The following is a 26,147-nucleotide window of genomic DNA, read 5'->3' as shown; positions in this document are numbered from 1 at the left end:
AAAAGACCTTAGGAGAACATGGTCTACGACAGAAAGGTCAAACTCTTCACCACCAAGGAGAACTGTCTACTGAATATTCAGTACCTCATCCAGGACCTCAAGATTGACCAAATCATCCTCGAGGCAGTATTTTTCAGCATCCTGCACATGATAGGGTCCCCTGGTATGCATCCTCTCATGCCTAGAAACATATCAAGAGAATATTGGCATTCAGGCAGTAAATAACATAGCAGAAGGTCTAATGAGGATGGCTCATTCCCAGGGTTGTCACATGACACATTAAGAGACTTTGGAGACAGAGGAAGTAAAAGCAAGCCCAGAGCAGACACCCGGGCTCTCCCTATGGAGCTACCAGGGGGAGGCGGGTGCCATCATAGCTCAGTGTCTCTCCTGCCAAGTGGGGAGCATTGCCAAATGGGCCCACCCATCACATATATTTACTTTCCTTAAATTCTAACCACAGCACTTACAGGAATACATAACTCCTACATTTCTTTCCTGCTTGGTATGGCGCAAGATCACTGTCAACCCATGTGCAATATTTCATATAAAAAGGGCCAAGTCATGAAAATCCTGTGTATATGTTGGGATTTTCTCTTGGGCATTGTTCACCAAGCATTTAAAAAGCTTGATTGGTAATAAATAACAATCACCTTTGGCATTCTTCAAGTTATAAAATTATTCCAGTGTTAAAGTAGGCCTTCCCATAATTCCCTTTATAAACTTGTCACTATTTCAAATAGTGCTGGGGGAAGCACTGGCCTAGACGTTAAGAGCTTGGGGTCCCCGTCTCAGATGTGTAAGTAATGTGGTGAGGGACACTCAGCAAATCCCTTAACAACCATCATTCATGACTTGTTTCTCTTTTTTTCTCTCAAGCGTCAGGTAAAACTGTTACAGTCACTCACAGATATAAAAAATGCACAAGGGCTGAAGAAATGCACCAAGTCCTGTTCTTACATCCTTGTCAAAATTCGGAATCAACAATTTGCCTAACTCTAAACATTACTCAGAATACAATTAATTGAACAAAATTACATGTAAAATATCCTCCCATGTCCCACCAGTGGAGAAGCCTCACTGCTGGGTTCTTCCCAATCAATTTCATGCCCATCAGTATCACAGCATAAGAGGATGCCACCCAGGGACAGGGTCCTATCTAGCCAGGTCCCAGAAACTGACTTTGTTTCACTATAAGTGTCACGTGGAAGTCATGGAATGGGAACATATGCCTCACCCTTTGCTACACACATTTTGCAAAAGTAGGTAAAAAAAAAAAAGAAGAAGAAGCAAACGCATCAGCTCTGCATATTGAGTCTTGAGCTTATAACACAATAGAAATGGGCAAATAAAACATTGACTTTTCTTTTCTAGCCTCTTAAATTAAATATTAATTTTCAATCCCCATCCCTGATACATTTAAAGAACGGATATTTGAGGCATACTATTAGTCACCTCTACTATTAGAACCAGTTTTACTGCTAATTCATATAAAGGTTCAAATTAGAATGACACTTAACGTTGTTTAATAAAGCCAAATTTATAACCTAAGCATTTTTCAAATTACTAACAGAACAATTTATTGATCTGTGTCCTTGCAGATTGGTGATATAAAAGAGAAACCAAATTGGTTTTAAATACAGATTTTCACTATAACTCAGAACTGCTCCTGCTGCTAGCTAGCCATTTTGCTAAATAGAACAGCAGGAAAATGCATAATTCTGGCCAAAATCCCCTCCACATAAATCTAAGTACTTTTTTGCCTAAAGTTCATCATAAAACAAAATAATGCAACACTTTTTAATGGGACAATTAAATTTGCATTATATTAAATTCAGCTAGCTAATCTCTTTCATAAATTCATATCTTATAATTATATGAAATAAGCTGTTAGAGTTTATTCTACATATAATTTGACCCCCCAAAAATTCAGGAATTTAAAAATTGCTCACAGATCTGGTTTCAGCCAAGATGGAATAAGCACTCTTGATCTTTCACTTCACTAATAGCAACTAAAATACCCTGGATGCAATGTAAAGAAGCAGTCATCTCAGGATACTCAGAGGTAAATGGTAACAGGCAGATTGGGGAAGGAAATCAGAATTCAAAATATCACTGAAACAATAGTGTGTCTCCCAGAGGTATTTTCCTCCTGTCATTCCTGACCTGGGCTTAAAGGCAGCCTGAACTGCATGCAAGGATGTCAGGCTTCATGTTGGATGAACTTTCTATAGCCAACTAAAATGGAAACACTAACAAAACCTCACTTGCAACCTTGCAGATTAATATACTCGAGTAGAAAGCTGATTTTCATTGTGAACATACAAAATCCAATATCACCATGATCAAAATTGGTATCCTTGGAGCCCATAGCAGATTGTCAGCATGCCACAGCAATTTTTATGTCTGTCTCCAAATATCACTACAAGAATCATGCAGATGCCTTTTGTAAATCTGAGCTTGATGCTCATAAAAATCTTCCTCAATAATATATTATAAACAGAAGATAGCATTTAAAAGATTTTACCCACTGATTTAGTAGCATGTGATCTCTTTCCCTGCTTATAGGCAATTAAATTCTTCAGAATTATTTGCTCCCCAAATTGAAGCTGGCAATCTAGACACTGATGTAGATGCGAGATATTTCTAGTTTGAGAGATGACTTTACTTTTCCAATCAGGAAAAAAAAAAAAATCCATCTATCTCTATATGAACACATACATATAAAATATAGATATATCCCTGTATGCCTTTCCCAACAACTAATATCCCTCTGAATCTGCTGCCTCCCTTATTTTCTTCCTTTTTCTATGGGATTTGGAGGGTTTATAGAAGAGAAAAAACATTATCAATTCTAATTTTTATCTCTCTTTTAAAACATTATCTTGAACTTTACACGTATTTGTAAAAACTGTCATATTGTTTTATATTTTTCTATTTTTAGTTTTAAATTTCTAAAAATTTTCCTGCATTAAACGATTTATCGTCACCAGTAACTACACTTAAATTTTTCCTTAAATTAACATGCTCCACCTAGTGTCTAACTTGAGAATAGCATCTATTGCCAATTTTTGCTGAAATTCCTTTAAATTGCAAACATTATAGATCTCCAACAAAAAACTTACTTGGATTAAGTATTTCAAAGTTTAGAAAAATGTAGAGACATATACAAATAAATAGATAAATAGAAAAATACATTCTGTTAAATCAAGAGTATATGGTAAGGCATTATAGATTTAATGACTCCAAAGATATTTTCAATTTCCAGGAAAGTCTATTGCCTTTGGCTACATTTTCTACTTGTGTTTATGAGTTCCTATTGACTGTCAAGCCCAGCTTCTAGGACAAATGGAGTTTGGGGATTGAAGCTCAGAGGATAAGCTCTGGCTTGGACTGTTACCTGATGTTTGGGTTTAGTGTAATAGTTGGGGATGGGGGCATAAAGTGGTGTTGACTTACATTTCAGGACTCAAGTAAAAAGGGAGCTGGTGTCTGAGTCCATGACCTGAGTTTGAAACATCAAGTTCAAAGAAGTGAGTGGAGAGCAAGAATAGAATCTGAACAATGGTTGAGTTGGAGCCAGAGGGTGGGGTTCCCTTAAGACAACAGCAGGCATAGAAGATGGGGGTCTTTCCTGGAAAGCTTTGTCCCAGCCCATGTGTGGGAAAGGAACTTTAGAGGTCAGCATACTAGTTCAGATACTGGAGGAACTCCTCCATGCAGTGAATTCCTGAAGTGTTGCAGCTTTCCCTATTGTTCTATCTCTACACGTGCACTATGGTCGAACCAGTTCTGTGTGAATGCTCTTCAACAACCCATCACAGAGCCTGCCAACATTTTATTCCAGCTGCTGGTCCTATGATTGATTTTGCCCCCAAGTGATTCCTTACCCCTTAGCTTCTCCCTGCCTGCCACCTATGTGGAGATGTCCTTATAGATCAGAACAAACAGGGCTGCAAGAGTTCCACACGGGGCAGGCAGGACGTGGTCTTCTTCCTCCGCTGTGATGGAGGCAAAGCGACAGAGGGAAGTGTTCTAAATCATTACTCAACAAGGGGAGGGAAACGAATTCTTTTAACCTAACCTAAGCCACATGCCAGTGAGAGGTTATTCTCAGTACCATGACCTTTTAGACAATCACCCTGTGACAGGATTATGAAGGTCACCTCTGCCTATGCTCCAAATCCAGTTCAGAGCCCTCCCCTCCATCCAAAGGTGGAACTGGAAGGATTGGAGATGACTGTTATGGTTTGAATCTGGAATGTTCCCCACAGTCTCATGTGTTCAGAGGTGGTGCTTTGGGGAAGTAATTGAATCATGAGGGCTCTGACTTTATCAGCGGATTAATTCATTGATGGCTAAATGAACTAGGAGCAGGGACCTAGTTAGAGGAAGAAGGTCACTGGGGTTGTGCCCAGGAAGGGTTTGTCTTCTGGACCCTTTCTTTCCCCCACCCCATCCCCAACTTCCTGGATGCCAAGAGCTGAGCAGCTTTCCTCCGCCACACACTTCCACCATGATGTTCTTCCTCACTTGAGAGCAATGGAGCCAGCCTACCATGATCTGAAACCTCAGACACCCTAAGTCAAAATAAACCTTCCCTCCTTTAAATTGTTCAGCGAAGTATTGTGGTTACAGTGAGGAAAAGCTGACTAATGTAATGACTAACACTCCCACCACATTACAGATACAGAAGGAAGTAATATCTATGGAGGCTGTAGGCAAAAGGGGGATAAAGGTGAGAGGAAACAAGGGAGAAGGTTCAGGCTCAATGGTGATGGCCCTCAAGACTCTTAAGACAAAGGCCTCATGGCCCTGGACAGAGCCCAGGGACCATTCCCTCATCCCTGCAGTCCTGGCATACAGAACAAGAATACCAAAACTGAGCACTGAAGACACTGCTACACCAGTCAGTGATGCTGAACACATCTTCCAAATCGTTATTTCCATTTTAGTATACAGTTGAATACAGAGTCAGTGAAAATGAAGCTTTTATTTGACTATAGCTATATAATTACGGACCTAGGAAGAGAACAGCAGTAGCAGACTATCTACATGAGACTATTCTACTGATAGTCAACTACGGATAGAGATACCACTACATGAGCTCTATCCTGATGCCAAACTTAAGGTTGAATCTCTCAAACATTATAATACAGAGATATAAAAATAGAAATTATTATAGTAACTCCATTTTTCATCTATGCACAGTTTTAGCCAGAATTATAATAAATCAGCATTTTATTATCAATCATATTAAACAGTATTTGATAATATACTCACCTTCTCAAGGTGACAACAGAAGAAAAGTGACAACAGAAGAAAATTAAATATCAACCCATTCTCTCACTCAAAGAGAGAGCAGATCCTAATCATATCAGGATATAGAATTATTTCTTCTCTGTTGGGGCACCAGGAGGATTTTTAACCTCCTGTGTTGAACTTCGGCACATCGTGATCATTCAGGAGTCATTCATTTACGTGGAAACCCTCAGCCTACAGAATATGGGTGTCTGTGTGTTTATGCATGGGTGTGCCTGTGTGTGTGCACGTTTGCAGGTGGAAGAGCAAGCGAGTGAGCAAGGCTGATTGGAGAAAGCTCCACAAGTCAGTAGTCAGAAATCTGTTTTTAAAGGTCACTGCTGCAGGTTGAAAAGAAATAACAGAAGTCATTGTTTTAATCAGCCTCAGGCAAATTACAAGGGCAGAACCAAAATCCATTAAACAGAGCAGGGGAAGGAAAAAAAAAAAAAAAAACAGCACCAATTCTTCTATCAAGTAATTCTTACAGTAGACCCTTGGCATTTGAGGGTTTAATATTTGCAGTCTCAGCAAGTCCCAAGTCACCTGCAGAGGCATGACATGCTTGTCATTTTACTGAGACTCGCAGCTGAGTTCATGAACATGACAACCAACCAGGCCTTCCCTGCCTCCTTTCACATTCCAGAGAGTGGTTTCTGTTCTCTTAAGAACTCTTGAGACTTGATAAAATGCATGTTTTCAAGTCTGCTTCTCTAAACTTTAATGGTTAGATAACATAGCAGGTAATATTAATGAATTTGGGGTTTTGCAAAACTAGTTTGGGGAAGAAGTCCTTTTGAAGGTCAAGGAAATCGAAATTGACAGCAAGGAAATGATCAAATTGTTTCAAAGCATCCCTAACAGATTAAATAACAATGTAGCCTCCAACTATTGTTCACAGAATCTTATGGCTTTTGAACTTCCTTTAAGAGAGTAAGCCTTGGATCCATGACTGCTCTGTTGTACCTAAACCAAATAAATAGAATTTACCAGAAGAACTTAAATTCCAATGGGGATATGCGTATACCATCATCAGCCTTCGGGAATGGCCAAATATCCCTTTTCCATAAATGCCTCCATAGGGTTACATAGATATAGCCCTACACACACACACACACACACACACACACACATCACACACGTACCACACACACACTACACACACCACACACACAAACACACAGACACCACACACACACCACACACACACCACACACACACACACACCACACTACACACACCACACACACACACACACACACACACACACACACACCTGTAGCACTTATGCAGTGAAATAGGAATGGATCTCAGTCAGGTTTTCCAAAAAGCTGCTGTACTCAGAAAACCTAGAATGCTTAGGCCCAGAAGAAGTGAGCTGGGGCCTCAGGACAAGCTCCCCTCCATGCATGGTGCCCCTTCTGTTGTGCCATGCACAAGCTCCCCATGATTCCCAGCCTTGTTCTGGAGTTCTCTTTTAAGTATTTTTTATTTTTAATTGTAGATGGACACAACACCCTTATTTTATTTATTTTTATGTGGTGCTAAGGATCAAACCCAGTACCTCACACATGAGGGGGCAAGTGCTCTACCACTGAGTACAGCCCCAGGCCCCTGTTCTGGAGTCCTGTTGAGTGACATTTTATCTGCTCAACATAGCAGACATGGGCCACTTCCCCATTTGGCTCCTGTCCAGCACCACTTCCCATCTGCTCACTGGTGGGGGCATATCTCCCCTGCTCTGGCCACCTACCACTGTCCCCCCTAACCAGTTTCTCCCTTTTTAAATGCTCACATCACCCTCTGAGGTCTGTCCTCTTCAGCACCTGGCCCTGAGCTTCCCCTCTCTACCCCTCCCCTGCTTCAGTCCTTGGTTTTCCATCTCTCAGTAATGGCTTTGTTCATTTTTCTCACATTCTGATCTCAGGGTTCTTCAACTTATCAACACTTGAAAAACTTTCATTTCTGTCCTTCTCGAGACCACAAGGATTCCTTGCTGACCTTGACTGCGTTTCCTTTGTCCACCCATCAGGTCCATGGAAGCCAGGCTCCACCCTGGAGAAGACCAGGGAGTTCCCTTTCTCTACTCCTGCTCCTTGTTGCTAAGAGTCACCCCAGATGACCACAGGAAAGGTGGTGTTGGTGATGGTACATTTTCTGAGAGTTTCGGATACTATCCTGCATGCTCTACACATCTCGTCTTAAACACTGATAAACTCCACTATACTGGAATACTATTCAACTACCCTCTATGTAGGTTTTCATTTTCTTTTCTTTCAGGGCTGGGGATTGATCTCAGGGGCACGTAACCAGAGTTATATCTCTGGACTTTTTCTTTTTTTAAATCCTGAGTTAGGATTTCACTAATTATCCAGGTTAGCCTCAAACTTGCAATTCTCTTGCCGCAGCTTCCTGAGTTGCTGGGATTATAGGCATGTACCACCACACCTGGGTTTTCTATGCTTTTGAGCAATCATTATGTCTATCATTAATGAACTCTTTATCATATTCCTCAGAGTGTCTATTTCACCTTCCTGGAGTCCAAAGCACACTCCCAATTCTGAGATCACCTTGCTTCATGTTTTGGAAAGATAAAGACCTTGCAACATGAACTTCCTCATAGTATCTCCTTTAACTCCCCAATTTTTCTGAGTATTTTTATCTAACCTTTATGTGTCTTTCCCAACTTAAAGGTTCTTTCTCTCTAAGGCCAACCAACCTTCCTCTTAGACCTTTGATCCACTTCCTCTTGCTTCCGCTGCTATCTCCTCTCTTCTGTCTCCAGTGTCTCCTTCTACATCAGACCCTTCTCCTTCCCCTGTGCAGTCTGCCCCATCCTTTAAGAACCTGCCTTCTTCCCTGCAGCTATAAGCTTTTCTCTCCTGGGGAAAGTGCTGCAAGTGGTGCGGACCTTCCTTGCCTTTGTGGGAACAGCCTTTCATGGGGTGTAGGTTTCATTCCACTGGATCAGCTCTCAAAATCTCAGTCTCTCCAGCAGAGGGGTTGTGGGTAGGACTGCTGTTTGAAGTTATGAGGAACTCTGCTGTGGGTAGAGAGCTGGAAGCTATGTGTATATCTCTAAGTACTAGGCATTGTCTTTGATAGGATGGAAAAGAGAGCAGTCTTTTTGACTTATCTCTTAGTGTTGGGCCAATTCTATTTGATTGCAGTGTAAACTGGGCAGGAAAGAAGCTTCATATGGATAGGCTCTGAGGTACTTCCCTTTATCCCTAACCTCTCTCAGCCAATCATCACTAAGTCCTAATAATACTGTTACCTTAATGTCGTTGCCACTTACGTCCACCATGACTGCTTATCGGTCTCTGGCCTTGCCCTGCTGTTCTCCATTCTCCACTCTGCTGTCAAAATGATCTTCTGAAACACAACCCTGCTTGAACTCTTCAGTGGCTCCTCTGCCTCAGGAACAAGACCAAGGTCCTGAGGCCCATCATGACCTGACCCTGCCTATCTGCTCTCCCTCCTATCTGTTCCACACCAAAATCCAGCCATGTCAACCAATTGTTCACTGAATTCCCCAAACCCAAGCTCTCTCCAGCCCTCTCTCCTTTGCCCTTTGCCCTTTGCTCATCCTTTCCCCTCAACATAGAGGAAACTGCTCCCCCAACTTTCTTCCATTCATTCTCCAGGACAAGCACCATCTTCCTCCAGTTTCAGGGGGCCTTCCTCAAGCACCCCTATCCCAGGTTGGCTAGGTTTCCTTTCCCAGGTGCTCTGGGGTACCCCAGGCATTCTTTATCCAGGTGCTTCTCATGTAAGCGGTTCTTATCTGATTCCTATCCGTCCGTATCACACCAGACTATTAGCTCTTTATCAGGAACTGTATCAAATTCCCTTTGTAGTACCTCTGTTCAGCATAGGGCCTGACACCTACACACATAAATGTCTCTACAAAGAATAAATGAATACATGAAATTGATATCTTTAACATTTGATTTTTAGTTCTATTTATTGTCATGATCTTGTATTCTAAAAAGATGAATTTTCACGGAGTGAGGGCAAGAGGTAGTTAATGTGAAAGAGAAATGAAGGCCTCTACATTAAACAGACCGTGTGCACTACTCCTACTCCTAACATTTGTTGACATTTACCTCTGCATCAAGCAATAATCTAAGCATTTTACATGAAGATTCAACCCTTAAAATAATCCCCATTTTATAGAAGAAACTTAGGAAAAGAAAAATTAACATATTCAGTAAGTGAATGACCAGGGATTCAAGCCTGATAGACCTACTGGTTTTGATTGCCACACCATTCTGCTGTACAAAAAAAATAAAAGAGTAAACATTTGCTTTACTCATCTGTTCTCTTACCTTAATTATTCTTTGTTTTTTCCACCTTTAATGGAAACTCACAACTTTAAATATATTGACTTATCAACATTGAATGATGGCTGACGGTTTTTCCAGGTGAACTTTAAAAACATCTATGTAGCCAATTCCTTGCCAGTTGCTAATAGGAAGTCGCCAAGTGGGAAAGGTGGCAGGGTACGTGTCAATTATACACATCGTGCTTCCTTTGGGAATTAATTAATTTTTCTACCTCCTAAAGAAAGGGCTGTTTAAGGTTTTGATGCCTATTTGTGAGGTCATAATATTTTAAATTACTGTTCAAAGAAACCCAAACTACTGAATGAAACTCAAGATTATAAAGACCCCATGAGACGCCTCTGCCACCTATGAGGTTTTGAACATCAAAGGGAGTTAACAAAGAGAAATTAGTGGAAGCAAACGAGAAAGCACAGAGGTATAATTTTCTATGGTGAAAGGAGAAAAGTTTTTAAAAAGAGAACATAGATCTAGACAGGTCAAGTTACACAAACATGCAATCCTGGGTAACTCTGCAAACCTTAGAAACCATTCTGTGGCAGGTCTCAGAAAAGGAAGCCAAGGAGGGGACACTGGGTTTGACTTACCATATTTAAGGGATAGCTTTGTTTGGGGCTTGATTTATGTTTTATTGTATTCATTTTTCATTTTGGGTGGTGTGAAGGTGGGTGGTAGGGGGCTGGTGTATAGGAACAAAAGCAAGGGAAGAAAGGGGATTTCAGTTCCCTGGGGCTTAAACACAAGTTCCCACTGCTTCAAAAAGGCACCAAGTCACAAGAATTTCTCTGCATTTCTCTATCCATGGGCAAGCCACAGAAACAGAAAAGGGGAAGAGTAGGAAATTTTTGTTTTGAGTTATCCAAACTGGAACCTGGTGTTAGCTGGAGAAAATCAGCAAAATACAGTTACTTAGAAACTCTGCCTCTAGCTAGTTGTTGCCAATGTTTGACTTTTTTATTTGTAAACAGTTTCCTGCAGACTATATGAATATTTCTAGAACTTGTTATTGATACTATTTCATTTTCTTCACCTCCAGTATTTCAGATGTCTCTTAATAATAATGGATTGACGCTTATCTGCATCCTGGTTGGTTTTATAAAATCAAATAATTGCTGAGCAGAGGAAGCAAGTTTATTTGCATTTTTTTTTTTTTTTTTTCTTAAAGAGAAATTCTGCCACCCTCTGGACAGAAACCAAAGATCTATTTCTGAATGATTCATCAAAATCACTGTTTAAAGCACTTGCCCCAGAAAATAACTTAAAAAAAAAAAAAAAAAAAAAAATCAACCCTTTAAAAAAGGGAGGCAGAGAGGAGTGAGAACCACAGTTGCTTTGAGAACATAAACTATAGCTGGAAAAATCATTTTAAAATGGCAAATTCACTCCAAGGAATTTTTAATGAAAATGGAAAAAGACTCAGAACACATTAAAGAAATTCTTTAGAATTTAAAGAGTAAAATTTCCCAAATCACTTTATAGCCTATATTTCTGTTTCCAGGTCTCTAACAGCCAAGTAAAGATTTTTCACATAATCTCAGACATGACTGCTTTCCTTTATTGGTTAAAAGAAAAATCTGTATTTTTATTAAATACAAATATATACGTGTATCTACTGGTTTTTAACTAGAGCTAACCAAACATGAGGGCAGTGGAGATTTTAGCTATTTGAGAGAAATTACTCACAAAAGTACAAATGGGCAGTTTGTTTCTGAAGCCTGCCTGCTCATCCACTGGGCATGGAGTACTTAATGTCACATAAATGAAACTCTCCCAAATGCAGGGATGTGATCATTACCAGTTAACACTGAGCAAATCAAAACACATGCCATTTTTATAAATAACCAGAGGGAGGATGCAGAATGACAATGGAGGATCATACCTGATTTTAACAGCAGAGTTTAGCTGTTTCTGGTCTTGGAGTACCTTGGCCAGCCATTTTTGCAGAAACAAAACCTTCCCATGAGCTCCTTTAATAAATGGATGGTCGAGGAGATGCGTGACAGAAGGCCTCTTTTCAAAATCCTTAATAAGACACCTGTTTGTAAAAATCAACAAACAATCCAAAATACAATCTTAGAAACTCTGTTCCTCTGAATGTGTCAGAGAGGAGGCAAGAAGGCTTATGTATACAATGAGCTCCTTTATTAATGTAGACTGGAAAGTAGAAAAACATAATTCTATATTAGTCAAATTAATTATCAGAAATCTATTTTAGTTTGTTTTAAATAAATATCGAAAGCACAAATTTTGCCATCAATTTGCTTTGAAGTATTCAAAACATTGAAAAAATAGAATGGTCAGACAATAGTCTGTCTGATTTTTCGTAATAGAAAAGTGTTTTCAATAGAGTCCAGTTGATTAATCTATGTATTTTATTTTAGAAGCATGTAGAATTAAATACTATCACCTCGATTAAATCTTAAAACATGAAACATCCATTATTTGGTGATGGGGAAACACATTGAGGAGCTTGCAAGGCAGGAAACAACTCTTAATGGAGAAAGTCCAGCAGCTTGATTTCTAAAGTCTTCTGAAAAAGCAGAAAAACCTCAGAATAGGAAGTGACCACCATATCATTCAGATGAATTGGGACAGAATTATGCAAACAGGGAACAAAGCATCCATTCGAAATGGTAAAAATCAGGTTGCATTGAACTCTCTGCGGTTAATTGGCTAAAACCACACCAGTATAACCACTTTCTGTTTCAGATTCAATGCCCTTTTCAAAGAAAACAATGACTTAGTGCATTTTGCTGCGTGTTCTGTTACTAAAAATGATTTTGACACAAGGAAATTCCTAGTGAAATGGAATCTGATGAATAGCTCTCCAATTATCATCACATTTCTATTCTGAGCAGCTGCCCTTGGTGAGCAGAAGAAATTTCAACATTCATCCTGTTAAACTAACGGTCTTCAGCTCACCTTGGTGGCTTAGGATAAATATTGGAGGCCATTCTGCCCACTCCTTGAAATCAACAGCTTCAGTTTACCCAATTGTAGCATGCCAGTGACATCAAAAACACTACATATTTTAAATAATTAAATGTACTGACAAATGGTAAAAAGTTCACCATCCCCTCTAGCACCTTTCAGAACATTTAAGCTGGAGTCCCCAAACAATCCTCAACCATGGGATTTATAAAAAGAGCCTTAACCTGTGCAGTTTTTGCTTCAAAACACTTTCTCAAATAGGCCAATCCCAAAAAACCAAAGGCCAAATGTTTTCTCTGATATGCAGATGCTGGTCCATGATGAGGGGCGGGGAGGGCAAAAGAAGAATGGAGGAACTTTGGATTGGGCAGAGGGGAGTGAGGGGAGGGGAGGAACTATGGGGGTGGGAAAGATGGTTGTACAACCAGAGGAATGAAAAGTTGTGCTCCATTTGTGTACAATGAGTCAAAGTGCATTCTGCTGTCGTGTACAACTAATTAGAACAAATAATTTTTAAAAATTAGAAAAAAACAAAAATGACTTTCTCATTCCTCACCTTCTATCCTGAAGGATATACAGTTAGTTTCCCATCAGGCTGAGGACTGGCTCAGGGACCCTCCTGTCTCTTGCAGTTGGAGCTTACAGCTAGGAGAGCAAACAGCAGCTAGCCTAACCCCATCCTCTGCCCACAGGGCTATAAATACCACCTCCACCTTGCCATGGGAGGAAATCAATCATTTGACTTTTATCGGTCCAGGGTCTTTTGAATAACCTATTATTTTTCCTATCAACAACACAAAATCCATGCACATGCTTAAAAAAGACTGATTCTGTCTTTTTTTTTTTTTTTTATCAGCAGTCTTCCTTTGAAGCCATGTATACTCATGTGTCTATGTGACCATTGAGGGAAAATAAATGTGAATCACTATGTTTCCTAAGAAGGAACCCTAGAGGTAGCTAGTTGGTCAGTGATAAGGGTGATGGCCAGTCCCCCTGGCTGGAGGGAAGGTATATGAAAACTTCTAAAATAAGAATGGTCACATGTCCTCGGAGGGCTCCTGCTGAAGAGAGACCTGGGTTACACAACACCCCCTGGAGTCTTGGAGGGAATGGGTGGAATGGGAGCCCAGGATCTGCTGTGTCCACAGCTACAACTACCCAGGGACAGCGGGCAGGTCACGCTGAACTCATTCCTGGACTAAAGAGTTTCCCCAAATGCAGGGACAGAGAGCTCTTGTTTCCCCACATAACAACACCCACTCACACTTCTGATTTTGCTTTCTTTCTGCATTAGCTATGAAGTAGGTGCTTGTTGAAAAGAAAAGAAAGAGCACAAGGACTGGAGCAGGCTCCTTGCCCCATGACTAGCCCCAGCACTTCACATGAACAAACTCAGAGAGCTGAGGCTGAAGGGGGGACAAGTAGCCATTTAAAAAAACACTCAGAGCATGTGAAGAGGACCGTGGACCAGAGCTACCTCCGTCTTCCTCCAGGGACAGGTCCTGGGAGCATTTGAGGAGAGACCTGAAGAAAGGTCCTTCAGACACTTGAGGAAGGAAAACTCCTTGAATAGGATTTTTGAACACCTAGGAACCCCCTGCTCCACCCAGCCTTATGAGAGCAGGTCTCTACTGGAGCCGAGAGATGCAACTGAAGATGATGTATCTTGTTTCACAGTATAAGCACCCACGGGAGAAGCAAGGCTTCCAACACTGTTGCCAGGTCATTTGGCATGTTGGGGAGACTGTCTCTGAATCACAGACAGTGAGAAATGTGTGAATAATAAAGTGAGAGAATCAGACAAGGAAGAAACCAACAAGTGAATCTGTTGTCTTATGGAGATCCAAAAACTGGAAGCAATGACCAAGAGGATTTGTTAGTTCTCTCAGGAAGCATGGAGCGAGCTGACTGGCACACTGTGCAATCAGCAAAACGGATGTGTGGGGATAAATGCTAAGGAGGGTTTAGGGGAAGGGCAAGAAGACCTTGAGGGTAGAGTCATATCCTACAACACTCCTGTGTACTTTTTTCTCATGGGGACAAAGAGCCAGGCTGAAGTGGAATTACTATTATATTAATAAACAGAGGAAAGTTCTCCTCTCGGAGCAGATATGGCTAAAAGTCGTACTAGATAACAGCATTATTTACTCAATAAACACTTATACAGCACCAGAATTAGGCAAAAATAAATTAATTCATAAAAAATGATGACCCTTTTCTAATTGGAAAGATGGAAGGATCAGAGAAGCATAGGAAACAGAATAAGCCAGTGTTTGCTTATTATATTTAGGATGAGAACTAATAACACAAAAACAGGGCTTCAGAGACACAGGGACCAAAATTTTCTATTCTAACCGCCTGTTTCAAGAGGTGAGGAAACTGAGGTTAAGTTCTGATAGTGATAAAGCCAATGCCCCAAGTCCCGTGGGAGAATCCTTCTTACTCAGCTCCATGCAAAGCAATATGGGGGCAGAGATGCGTTGGGGGAGCTCTAGCCAGGGGACTCCTTCTGGAACTGTTAAGAATGGAGCCAGGTCTTGTAGGAACTAATGTAAATTAGATTGGTGGAAAAGAGGTAGAAGACATTTCATAGTTGAGGAGTCACACCAAGCAATGCAAGAGGCAAGCTGTACAGCCAAGAACTGAGAAGCCACCAGAACAGTCGCTTCACCTCCTAAGCCACTACTTGTGAACATCCAGAAGTAATCATTGGTTTTAGTCCCTCTATCAACTTTAGGACATATTATTGCTTAAGACATGCAGTTTGATGCCCCAAATTCTCACTGTTGAAGTTTGTCGGCTCATCTTTCCATCTTACTCTCCTTCAAGGCAGGGATTTAGTGGATAAAGATAGAACTGACTACCAGGATCATCAGAACTCCAGACAGCCTCCTTGTACTTTTTAAAAATAAGTTAGAATGCTCTCACCTGATTTGGAGAACAAATGTAAAAGTAAGAAAGTTGAATATATGTATTCATTTCAGGATTGCTTATTAAGCCATGAATTATAAATTTCAGATGCTATAACTTCCCCAACCAGGGGCTGAGCAGGTTTTTACGAAAGGATGAGTAAAATAAAGGGTGAATAAAACTTTGTTGTGGGAAATGGGTGCCAGACAATGTGAGATGAGTTGGGTGAAGCATTCCATCAAAAGAGAAAGAGAGAAAGAAAGGAACAAACAAAGGAGTTCAAGAAACATCGATGATCCTCTAAACCAAGTTTGGAGTTCCATAATGTACACAAGCATCTTAAAGGTTCTCACAAGTCCTGGGGTTTAAAAAACCTTTTAATTTTGTTTGAGCCCATGCTTCAAACCTTACTTGATCACCACAGAACTTCTTCGTTTTGTTTTGTTTTGTTTTTTTAATCAATGGGTATGGCAAATGATATCCTTGGAAGTTCTGTTGCAGGAGTTGTTAGTACTGTGCTTTTAGAAGCGGGGCAGAGATACGTCTTTAGCTCAGTGGAGGAAGGGGAGAGGCACAAAGCCCCTAGTTATTAGCACACCTGGGACACCTGTGGGTCATTCGATACAGTGTCCCGAGCAGGGGAAAGACATCCCCCAGCTCAGTTCCTTCCAGAGTTTTTTACTCTCTAAAAAAGAAATTAAATACCAACTAGCTTTAGGGAAATTAATTTTGTTCCCCCAAATCATAAGTAAATCTTTTGCTGAATGTTTAATCTCTTTTTAAAATTTTCTGTTTAGATCAGTTTCTATGTGCTGAGGCACAAAACAACAGAATAAAAAAACACATTTATGCTCTCAGATATATGCAAGAGACCCTGAATTTACAAGGCCATGTTGCGGGGTTGGAATATGATAGAAAAATCCACCAGAAGGAAAAAAGAGCAAATTTCAACCTTGGAGGAAATCAATCCATTACCTAATTTGAAATTCTAGTACTTTCCATCATGCTTTCTTGGCTGAAGATTAATTCTCAGAATTCATTAGTGTCACCACATTAAAAACAGGTTGTTGCAACCATTTGCAGCTATCTCCCAGCCTGGCTTATGCCAAAAACAGGCAAAAGGGACATTTTTTAGTAAGAAGCAAGGTTGAGCTGTGAAGTTGAAGGCGCCTGAGCACCCCCTCTTTCCAGACCATAATACTGTTGAGAGGCAGCAGCACTGTCGTTGTAAACTGCTATTTCATAACCAAAAATCTGGAAGCTGCAAGGGGGAGCTATTGAACAAGAGTCACAGGCTGATGTTTACCCATGAATAAATGCACTCGATATAGAGCAGCTGAAAAAGCAAAAACTAAAAATACTGGTGAACTTGGTGAGAAAAGACATGAGGGAAGGCAATCTCATCCCACACAGCGGGGCAAAACTAGATCAAAACTTGGATTTATGTCTCTTCTCATTTCTTTATCAACATTCTGTCTTTCATACTTTTTGCTCTTTTCTTGTAGGCTTGCTACTTAGATGGTTAAGTGTTCCCGTTGGTACAGAATAGCTCAACGTTTTTGATCTGAGCAAACATTTCCCTGCCCCGTGACTCACTGTGCTGCCCTGCGGTTCCTATCATCCTCAAACAGCAGCCTGACTGACAAAGAGGCCTCCACATCAAGAGGAGAAAATCCTCCAGAGAATACACTAATTATAGGCTAAATAGCAGAGCCTGGGGTACTTTGTCTTGGAAGAAAATTTCCATTCTGAAAGACAAGTCTATGACAAACACAGGCATTCTCCCAAAATGACTAATGCCTTAATTTAAAAAAAATAAAAAAGCAGACTGAGAATCTTGACATTGCATGTGTTGTTTTGGTAAACCACGGCCTCTCTGATGGAATATTTAACTGTGTTGCAGTTTTCCTGAAACTTGCAAATATGGTATTTGTTAGTGGTTCATTAAGGTCTGAAATTCCCTGCTAACTTCACACCTGGAGTGGGTTGCTGGAAAGGTGGGGTTTTCACCCACAACAAGTTAATGAGCTCTGGAACACATACATACCCAGTGAGGCACTTTAGTTATCAGAAAAGAGCAGACACTATTTACTATTTAAAAAAAAAAGAAAGCCCTGAGAATGTAGGAGGGAAGGTTTTAGAACAGGAAACTCAGCCTGCCTTTGAAGTGGTAATAGGAACAGATTCTGTCCTGCAAAGGAGGAGACAGGGAGGGCAGGGCGGTCACCATCTTGCCTGAGATCCCAAGGAGAGAGGCTTGGGTGAAGGCTTAGAAAGAAGAGCAACTCAGCTTGACCTGAAGGTTAAGCTGTCAGCACTGAGGGTCCAGGGTGAGCGCAGGTGAAAAGGAAATGGAAAAAGAAGAAACTGGGAGATAGAAAAGAACAATTTTTCATACCCAGTAAAGAAGACTCAAAGAAGGTAAAGAAGGTAGGAGAGAAGGTATGAGAGAAAAAGTGCGATGTGGTTTGAAGACCAACTATCAAATCTACGAGCAAACAGTACAGAATCTCCCTTGAGAGTAAAGAAATGTGCACCAATGGAGCTGGAAGTTTCTATGAAGGGGCTAGAGGCCTGGCTAAGGCAAGCTTCTAGTGTAACCCCAGAATGCCCCAGTGGTACAGACTGAGTGAACCTGGCAACGCTTCATTTTACTCTGTTTCTGATCCCTTGGGCCATGGTAAATAATTAGAAAAGCCCAGACTAACTGATTGTGTCCGGGGAGAAGGAGCTGTGATACAAATTCTAGATCCTTAAGCACGCATGTGTGGGGATAGCCTGAGGACCACCGGATGGGAGCCACAGAGGGAAGGAGAGCATACATGAGCATCAGTCTGGGCAAAACAGGGAACCGTGTAGGAATGTTAGTCAAATGAAAGGAAGAGTTCGCTTGCTACAGCTCTGAGTCAAGCAGCAGGTGAAGAGGAAGATGGGCACAGGTTCAGGGTAAACAGGCTTGTCCAAGGAAAAGCCAACGGAAGGCCTGACAGGGAGGTGTTGCTTTATCATCTTGTTGTTGGGAATTCCTTCTTCTGTTTAAACTGTTCTTCCCAAGGGTCCCGTGGCATTTGCAGAAGACTGGCATGGAGAAGGCCCTCTGCTGGACGTGTCAGCAACCAAAGAACATCTTGACTTCTGTGTCCTAGTAGCAGTCTTCAGAATAAGTACTTCATGGCCCCAGGTGACCGACTTCTCACTTCCCCTATTTTCTTTCTTTCTTCCTTTCTTAGTTGGGTTTTTGTGAAAAGCACTTTGCAATTACACAGGTATTTCTCCAAGGCAACTCCAGTCATGTGGTACAGTCAAGGCACCAGACAGCACGAGTCGTTACTTCATCACGCAGTCCCCCAGTAACTAGCTTTCGAGGAGGGTGATCAAGTGTCACCCTGTAGTTCCCAGGGCTGAGGAAGGTGTGATCCCTGCAGCACAGAATCCTGCAATGCTGGATCTCTCAGTAGACACTGTGGCAGCATCCCAGAAGCTGGCATTCACTGCTACTGCAGGCGTAGCTAGGCATCTCCTGCAGCGCCCCAGCCACTGTCTCCTGGGCCTCTCCAAGGACTGAGACTTGTCATACATCAGCCTTGACTTCTTTTAGAGGTCTTTGTTTAAGGTGAAAATTAAGGAAATATTTGCATGAAGCAGCCCAGGTAGATAAGGAGCACAAAGGGTGCAGTGATAGGTGCATCCAGAGGATGGTGGTTATGGAAAATGTGTGTGAGTTGAGGCAAGATAATCCAGAAGTTGGCAGATCTTTGGTTTTTGTTTTGTTTTGTTGTTTTTTAAATTTTATTTATTTATTTTTTTAGTTGTAGATGGACCCAATATCTTTACTTATTTTTAGGTGGTGCTGAGGATCAAACCCAGTGCCTCATACGTGCTAGGCAAGCGCACTACCACTGAGCTACAGCCTATGTTTTGTTGTTTCAATTTGGGTGTGTTTTTGGTACCAGAGATTGAATCCCAGGGCTATTTAACTACTGAGCAACATCCCCAGCTCCCCAGCCCTTTTTTCTCTAAATTTTGAGGCAGGGCCTCACTAAGTTGCTTAGGACCTCACTAAGTTGATGAGGCTGGCTTTGAACTTGTGATCCTCCTGCCTCAGCCTCCCAAGCTGCTGGGATTACAGGAGTGTACCACAGCACTTGTGGCAGATCTATATTTTAAAGATATAATTGTTTTGTGGAAACATCATCCTTAATATAGTCTGTTGATGTAGTTAAATAATATAAGCTCTCACCAAACCTGTTATTCTCCTAAGGACAATGCATATGTTCATTCATCTTAAAAAGTATCGGGGCAGTACTGGCTAGGGTTGTGGCTCAGTGGTAGAATGCTTGCCTAGCATGTATAAGGCACTGGGTTCAATCCTCAGCACCAAAATAAATAAATAAAATAAAGGTATTGTATCCATCTACAACTAAAAAAAATTTTTTTTTTTTAATAAAGTATTGGGAAGCCAATCCCAAAAAACCAAAGGCCAAGTGTTTTCTCTGATATTCCGATGCCAATTCACAATGGTGTGGGGGGCGCCTAGGGAAGAATAGTGTTGCTTTAGATTAGGTAGAAGGGATTGAAGGAAGGGGAGCGGGTATGGAGGTAGGAAGGATAGCAGAATGAATCAGACATTACTACCCTATGTACATATATAACTATACGACATAGTATTCTACATCATTTATAACCAGAAGAATGAGATATTATACTCCATTATATATGATGTATCAAAGTGCATTCTCCCGTCATGTATAACTAATTATAACAAATAAAAAATTTTTGAAAGTGTTGGGGCAATAATACATAGGGATTAAAAGCCAGGCATCACAGACAAACCTAATGCAGGGAGATATGTGATGACATGCAAGTTTTACTTAAATTCACTGAGTCTCAGTTTTTTTTATCTATAAAATGGTCATAAAGGTTGTTATAGGGAGTAAATAAGGTAGTCTACTTACATTACTTGGTACATAGTGACTGCTTAATAAATGCCAACTACAAGGGCAACCCCTTTACCAGGTGTCGGGGATGCAGTCAATCAGCCCTTTAGAGGAAGACAGTTGTGGCATTACCCAATTAGCAGGATGGGAGAACCACACGAGGGTTAGTCCATTGGTGCTGCTATCACGGAATACCAGGGGCGGGTAGTTTAAAACGAACAGAAATTAACTTCTCATTTCCAGGGACTATGAAGTCCGAGAGCAAGCACCAGCAGGTGTGTTGTGTGGTGAGGGCTGCTCTCCGCTTCCAGGATGGGTTTTCCTGAGGGGAGGAAGATGTGCCCTACTGGGTGGGAGGAGAAGGGCAAAGGAGATGAACTCCTTCCATCAAGCCCTGTGAAGAGAGGACCTAATCCAGAGAGAGAGATGCACACAGAGAGAGAGGGGGGTGGGGGGGGAGAGAGAGAGAGAGAGAGGAATTGAAAGAGAGGAGCCCTCCTGACCTAAATGCTCTGTGAAGGCCCCACCTCCTAATATGGCACATGGCAGCACCTGAACTTTGGAGGGGTCAGTCAGACCACAACAAAGAAATGTCAAGGTGCAATGGCTTGCTGAGTTAGATTTGAATTACACTATACTCATTAATTAGTCACTTTCTCTCAGTGTGATCCCTACCACTGAGGACAAAATTCCTCAGATGTCCTGAGGAATTTGACAGATGTCCTAATGGAAATGTGCAAAGTTCTGTGGTTCCTGGGGATGGGGCTTTGAGGGTCTGACAATTCAGCAAAAACAAAGAACTTGGAAATTTTCAAGTTCAAGGATTTGAGTACTGTTTTGTTTTTTTTTTTGTTTTTTTTTCTTGATGTCTGGCTAATTTCTTTGATTCAAAAATCAATTTCCATTTTGACAAACAGTCATGGTCTGCTTCTTAGTCCAGGCTTAAGTGCCCAGGGACATATGAATTGTATTCTTTCCCCTTGATCCCACTTGCCACTCTGCCCTGAATTAAATCCATAATTCTCATTTGTATGCATTTCTCCCTACAAAGGGAAGAAATGAATGGTACCCAGCCTTCCCTATAAGAAATGAACAACCAGTTCTACAGTGCATGACTGTTACATGCTCAGGACCACCCTAGGGTGGGGGCCAGGCGAGTACAAAACAAACAAGATTTCGAAAGGGAACACACAGACATGAGTGGTGGGGACTTGAGGTTAAGGGGAAAATTCTACAAACTAGGCCCACTGTGTTGACCCCCATATGCTTTCTTTAAAAATAAATAAATATATATATATACTGCCCTGCTTGACATAATTCAATAGGATAGGTTATATTCCTCAGCTAACAACCTGTTATCTACAGGAGAATTGTAGGCCCAAAATGTAGATAAAAGAAAACAAGTTACCCAGAAGTGGAGGACTTTTTGTGACCCCCACACAGACCTGATCCCAGACCTCAAGAACATAAGGATAATTTCTCCTAACCATAAAATCCATAAGAACAGGTTTGATTAGAACTGATCATTGTGGTCCAAAGTGACCTAGAGTTGTCATGTGCAGTGGGGACTTGAAAGTCTGATGTCATCCTGCTGTCAATCAAAAATCAAGAGTGGATGTGGGCTGGACTCTCTGAAAACTTCCCTGGGACCCATTCCCCCAGTAAATATTGGAGGGCAGGAGAGGCATGCCATCATTCTAAGATGATCAGCTTAGTGGCAAGTTTTGTGCCCTCTAACAATATAATGTTCATCCATAAGAAAATTAGCATCTTATGGGATAATACTAAATTGATACATATAAAATATTTAGAGAATAAGGTGATATTAAAATTATTAATTCACTCAAAAACATGTTAGGTATATACTGTGAATGGCATGACACCAAGTGCTTGGGAGAAAGACCCAGAGTGAGATTGATACTGACTTTCACAGAATTTAGAAACAAGTAGCAGAATAGACATGAACATAAATGATCATAATTCAAGGCTCAAATGCATAAGCACTAGAATACTCAGACAAAGTAAATGATTCCAGCTAGGATAACAAGTGTTTCATAGGAAAGATGACACTGGAGTTTTAAAGGACAAAGGGGACATTGAAAGTGCAGGAAGAAGCATTTAAGTGAAGGGTATAGGAGCTCCTAGGGGCGGCCCATTGGTGTAAAATCCAAGACTCAGGCAAGGAAAGAGCAGAGCAGAACTCTGCAGGTGTAACACAGATAGGAGTAGGAATTGTCCTTGCAACTTTTTTCTGGAACCTTGAAGGCCCTGCACAATGAACCCAGGCTTGCTTCTTAATCTTAGCCGTATTGAAAGAGTGTTTGAGCAGGAAGATCACACAATTACATCTTTACTTTAAAAACAAACTGGCATTCCATTATAGAATCAAATGAAGGAAGGGAGGGGGTCCTTTTAGGAAGCATCCATTCTGCACAGAGGACATAAGGAGGGAAAGAAAATGACTGTAGCTGTGGAAACGGAAGACAAGGCTGGGGATGTAGCTTAGTGGTACAGTGCTTGCCTCATGTGTCAGGTCCTGAATTCAATCCTCAACCCCAGATACAAAAACAAAAGCAAAAACAAAATAAACAACGACAACAACAAAAACAAAAACAGAAAAAAAAACTGAAGCCAAGCCAAAGCCCAGAAAGAAGAGAAAAAGTCACCAGTGGAAGGCAAATTTCAATTTAATAAATGGACCTACAGCTAAATCTTTGTGTGCATAGTGATCTATCTTTCACCTTCACTACCCACTGAACTATCTCTCAAGGACCCCAAAATCTTGAAGTTACCAATTCCATGATCTCTTTTTAGTTATCTTTGTGCTCAAGTGCTCTGTTCAGGCCTGGCTGATGGCTACTGTTGATCTGCCTGCCTTCTTGAACATTCTCTTTCATTGTCTGCAGCAATGCTCTGTCTCTTGGTCATTCTCTTACTTCTTGACCACTCTTGCTTATTTATTTTCATTGCTGGGTAAATTAAAAGGACAAGGGCAGAGGAGATGGAGTAAGCAGAGACAAGAAACAGTGAGCATAGAACAGAAAGCGTTTGTGTCCGTCCACAGGCTGGGAGTGTGCTCCTGAGCCACCACTCAGTTTGTCCAGTGGATCAAATGTACTAAACAATATTGAGGGAATTGGCACATCACAGGGAAGGCCATTCTTAGCCTTGGAGACTGACAATCCCAAACAAATCTGCAGATTCTGCTGAAAAGGAGTGGGTTTAAGTGCATATCTGACACCAGGTAAAAATTACAAGTATAAGAAAATGAGTAAAAATTTACAACTAATTATTGCAAATGATTTTTATAACAATTTTAATGAGATATAATTCTCATACCATACAGTTCACCCACTTAAAATGTATAATTTAAAGCCCTTAATTATGTTCACACAGTTGTGCAACATTTACCACAATCAATTTAAGAACATTGTCATCACCCCAAAAAGAAGCCCTGTACATCTTCACACTCACCCCTGACCCCATGTCCCTTCAACCTTCGCCATATCAGTAATCTATTTTTCTCTTTTGTATAGATTTGCCTAATTTGGACATTTATATAATATTGTGTATTTCTGTGACTTTTTTCATTTAGCATATTTTCAAAGTTCATTGATATCACAGCATACATTAATATTTAATTCCTCTATAATATTAAAAAATGTTCCATTGTATGGATATACCACATTTTGTTCATCCATTGATCAGTTGACAGATTTGGGGGATTATTATTAAGCTATTATGAATTAATGTTCTCATGCACATTTCTGTCCATGTTTTTGTGTGCACATGTTCATTTCTCCGGATGTGTACCTAGGAGTAGAATTGCTTTATGCTCACCTTTTGAAGAACTACCCCACTGCTTTCCAAAGCAGCTGTGTTGTCTTACATTCCCACCAGTAGTGTATGCAATTGATTTTTAAGACTACATCTGGTTTCAGAAATAATTTCAGGCATCTTACAATAACAGGTGCTTTGATAAAAGTACCCATGATGAGGCAAGAAATAAGGCACAGGGAAAATTTGGGAAGAAAAATAGAATTTAGAATGTCAAATAAATGATTTTGTCAGAGGGGTCCACAAATTTGACTCTAGTCTAAGTTGTCAATGTGGAAGAGAAAATGTCTGTTCTTTATTTCTTAAAATCCATGACAGACAAACAGATCAGCTGTGTAAAGAACAGTGATGTGACGATGATAATTGGTAGTAAGACTAAAGATGAGCTCTCCTGGGTTTTCACATAAATGATTGCATGTAATGTAATGAATACTGTTTCCCCCTAGTAAACATGGCCATGAGGTCCATAGAGCATTATTTTTTCTTTCTTTCTTTCTTTTTTTTTTTTTTTTTCAGCAGTGCTGGGAATCGAACCCAGAGCCTCATGCATGCTAAGCTAATACTAACCACTGAGCTACTTCCCCAGTCATAGTTGTTTCTTTTTTTTCCCCCATATTTTTTTTAATTGGTGTAGTACAGTTGTACATAATAATGGGATTTGTTGTTACATATTCTTACCTGCACACAATATAATAATATCATGTGGTCAATATCACTCCCCAGTATTTTCCCTTTCCCCTCCCTCCTCCCTCCCCCTGATCCTTCTCCTAGAGCTATTTCTTATGGTGCTCTTCAATCCTAACTAGTGCCTAATGCAAAGAATCATCTAGTAAAAAATTCATCCTGGGTGGCCAATACGAAGGGGCACAGACCTCTGCTCTTAATCCAGAGCTAACCCCACGAGAGAACTGGTCAACTTTTACAGGCTCAGATCCCTTGATTCCTAACATGTGGAAACCAACACTCACACACTGGAGTGCACATCCATGAAGTAAAGGAAAGGCAGGTGCCAAGGCACTATGTGCTGACCACACAGACCGAGAAGAGGATTGCAGGGAAAGTTTACTCCTTGGATTGAGAGCAGCCCAGAGGAAGGAACAACTTCATTCCAACTGTGGGAGCTGGAGAGACTGAGCATCCCAGGGAGGTGCGGAAATAACAGGGCCGTCGATTTGCCTCCTAAATGATGCTGATAATGGTTCCAACAAGAATTTCAAGCCATAATACATAGTGGGGAAGGGGAGTCAATGAAGAGGAAGAGCGATGACCTTCAGCCCCAAACGTCCTGGTGTCTCTCACTGTCACCCACATTTCATGTATTCTTTGGACACAAACATAAGAGGACTGAACACTCCTCGTGGGTCACCAATTCACGCTTATTGTTGATGGTACGAACATCCAACTGGAGCAGTGAACCAAACCAGGCTTTCCTAACAACCTGACCACTCCCGAAAAGCCTGGAGAAAATCTCATCAGATCATATGGAGTTGTAAATGTTTTGTGCAACTCTGGATCGTACATGGATACTGACTGCCTTGGTTCATGTTCCTGAGGACACAAACCCCCATGGTACCTGACACCTGTTATGCCCCACTTCTGGGTCAGAACGCTTCAAAGGATAATGAACTGCAAGGCCCAGATTCGTACTGCTGCGGCCTGTACGAACTTTTCCTGAGGAAGTGACCACCCAAGGAAGCCCGCGAGTACTGCGGCTCTGTGCTTTGAGACCAAGAAATGAACGCGTCACCCCCCAGGGATGTCAATCCAGTGCCTTGTTCAGGCACTGAATTTTGTAAGATACAATATTTTTCTTTTTTTAGGCAAGGGAATGAATAAAGACACAGACTGCCAAAGAGAGTCTGGGGAGTCCTTAAAACTCCTCCAT

At 41.0% G+C, this 26,147-nt stretch overlaps 1 protein-coding gene across 5 annotated transcripts in view; it reads right to left on the bottom strand.

The window, feature by feature from the left end:
* The window catches only part of MYO3B (myosin IIIB), a 548,027-nt gene that overhangs the window by 268,152 nt on the left and 253,728 nt on the right, over nt 1-26,147 (bottom strand). For all 5 annotated transcript variants that reach the window (XM_079135472.1, XM_079135470.1, XM_079135469.1 and 2 more), the window contains exons 9-10: nt 11,527-11,682; nt 85-181 (exon numbers count right to left, since the gene is read on the bottom strand). In XM_079135472.1, the coding sequence (XP_078991598.1) occupies nt 85-181; nt 11,527-11,682 (253 nt within the window). The remainder of the gene's footprint in view (nt 1-84; nt 182-11,526; nt 11,683-26,147) is intronic.

Source organism: Sciurus vulgaris (genome assembly GCF_902686455.1).
Source record: "Sciurus vulgaris genome assembly, chromosome: 3".
Taxonomy (NCBI): domain Eukaryota; kingdom Metazoa; phylum Chordata; class Mammalia; order Rodentia; family Sciuridae; genus Sciurus; species Sciurus vulgaris.
This window is presented reverse-complemented; position numbering and strand designations above follow the sequence as displayed.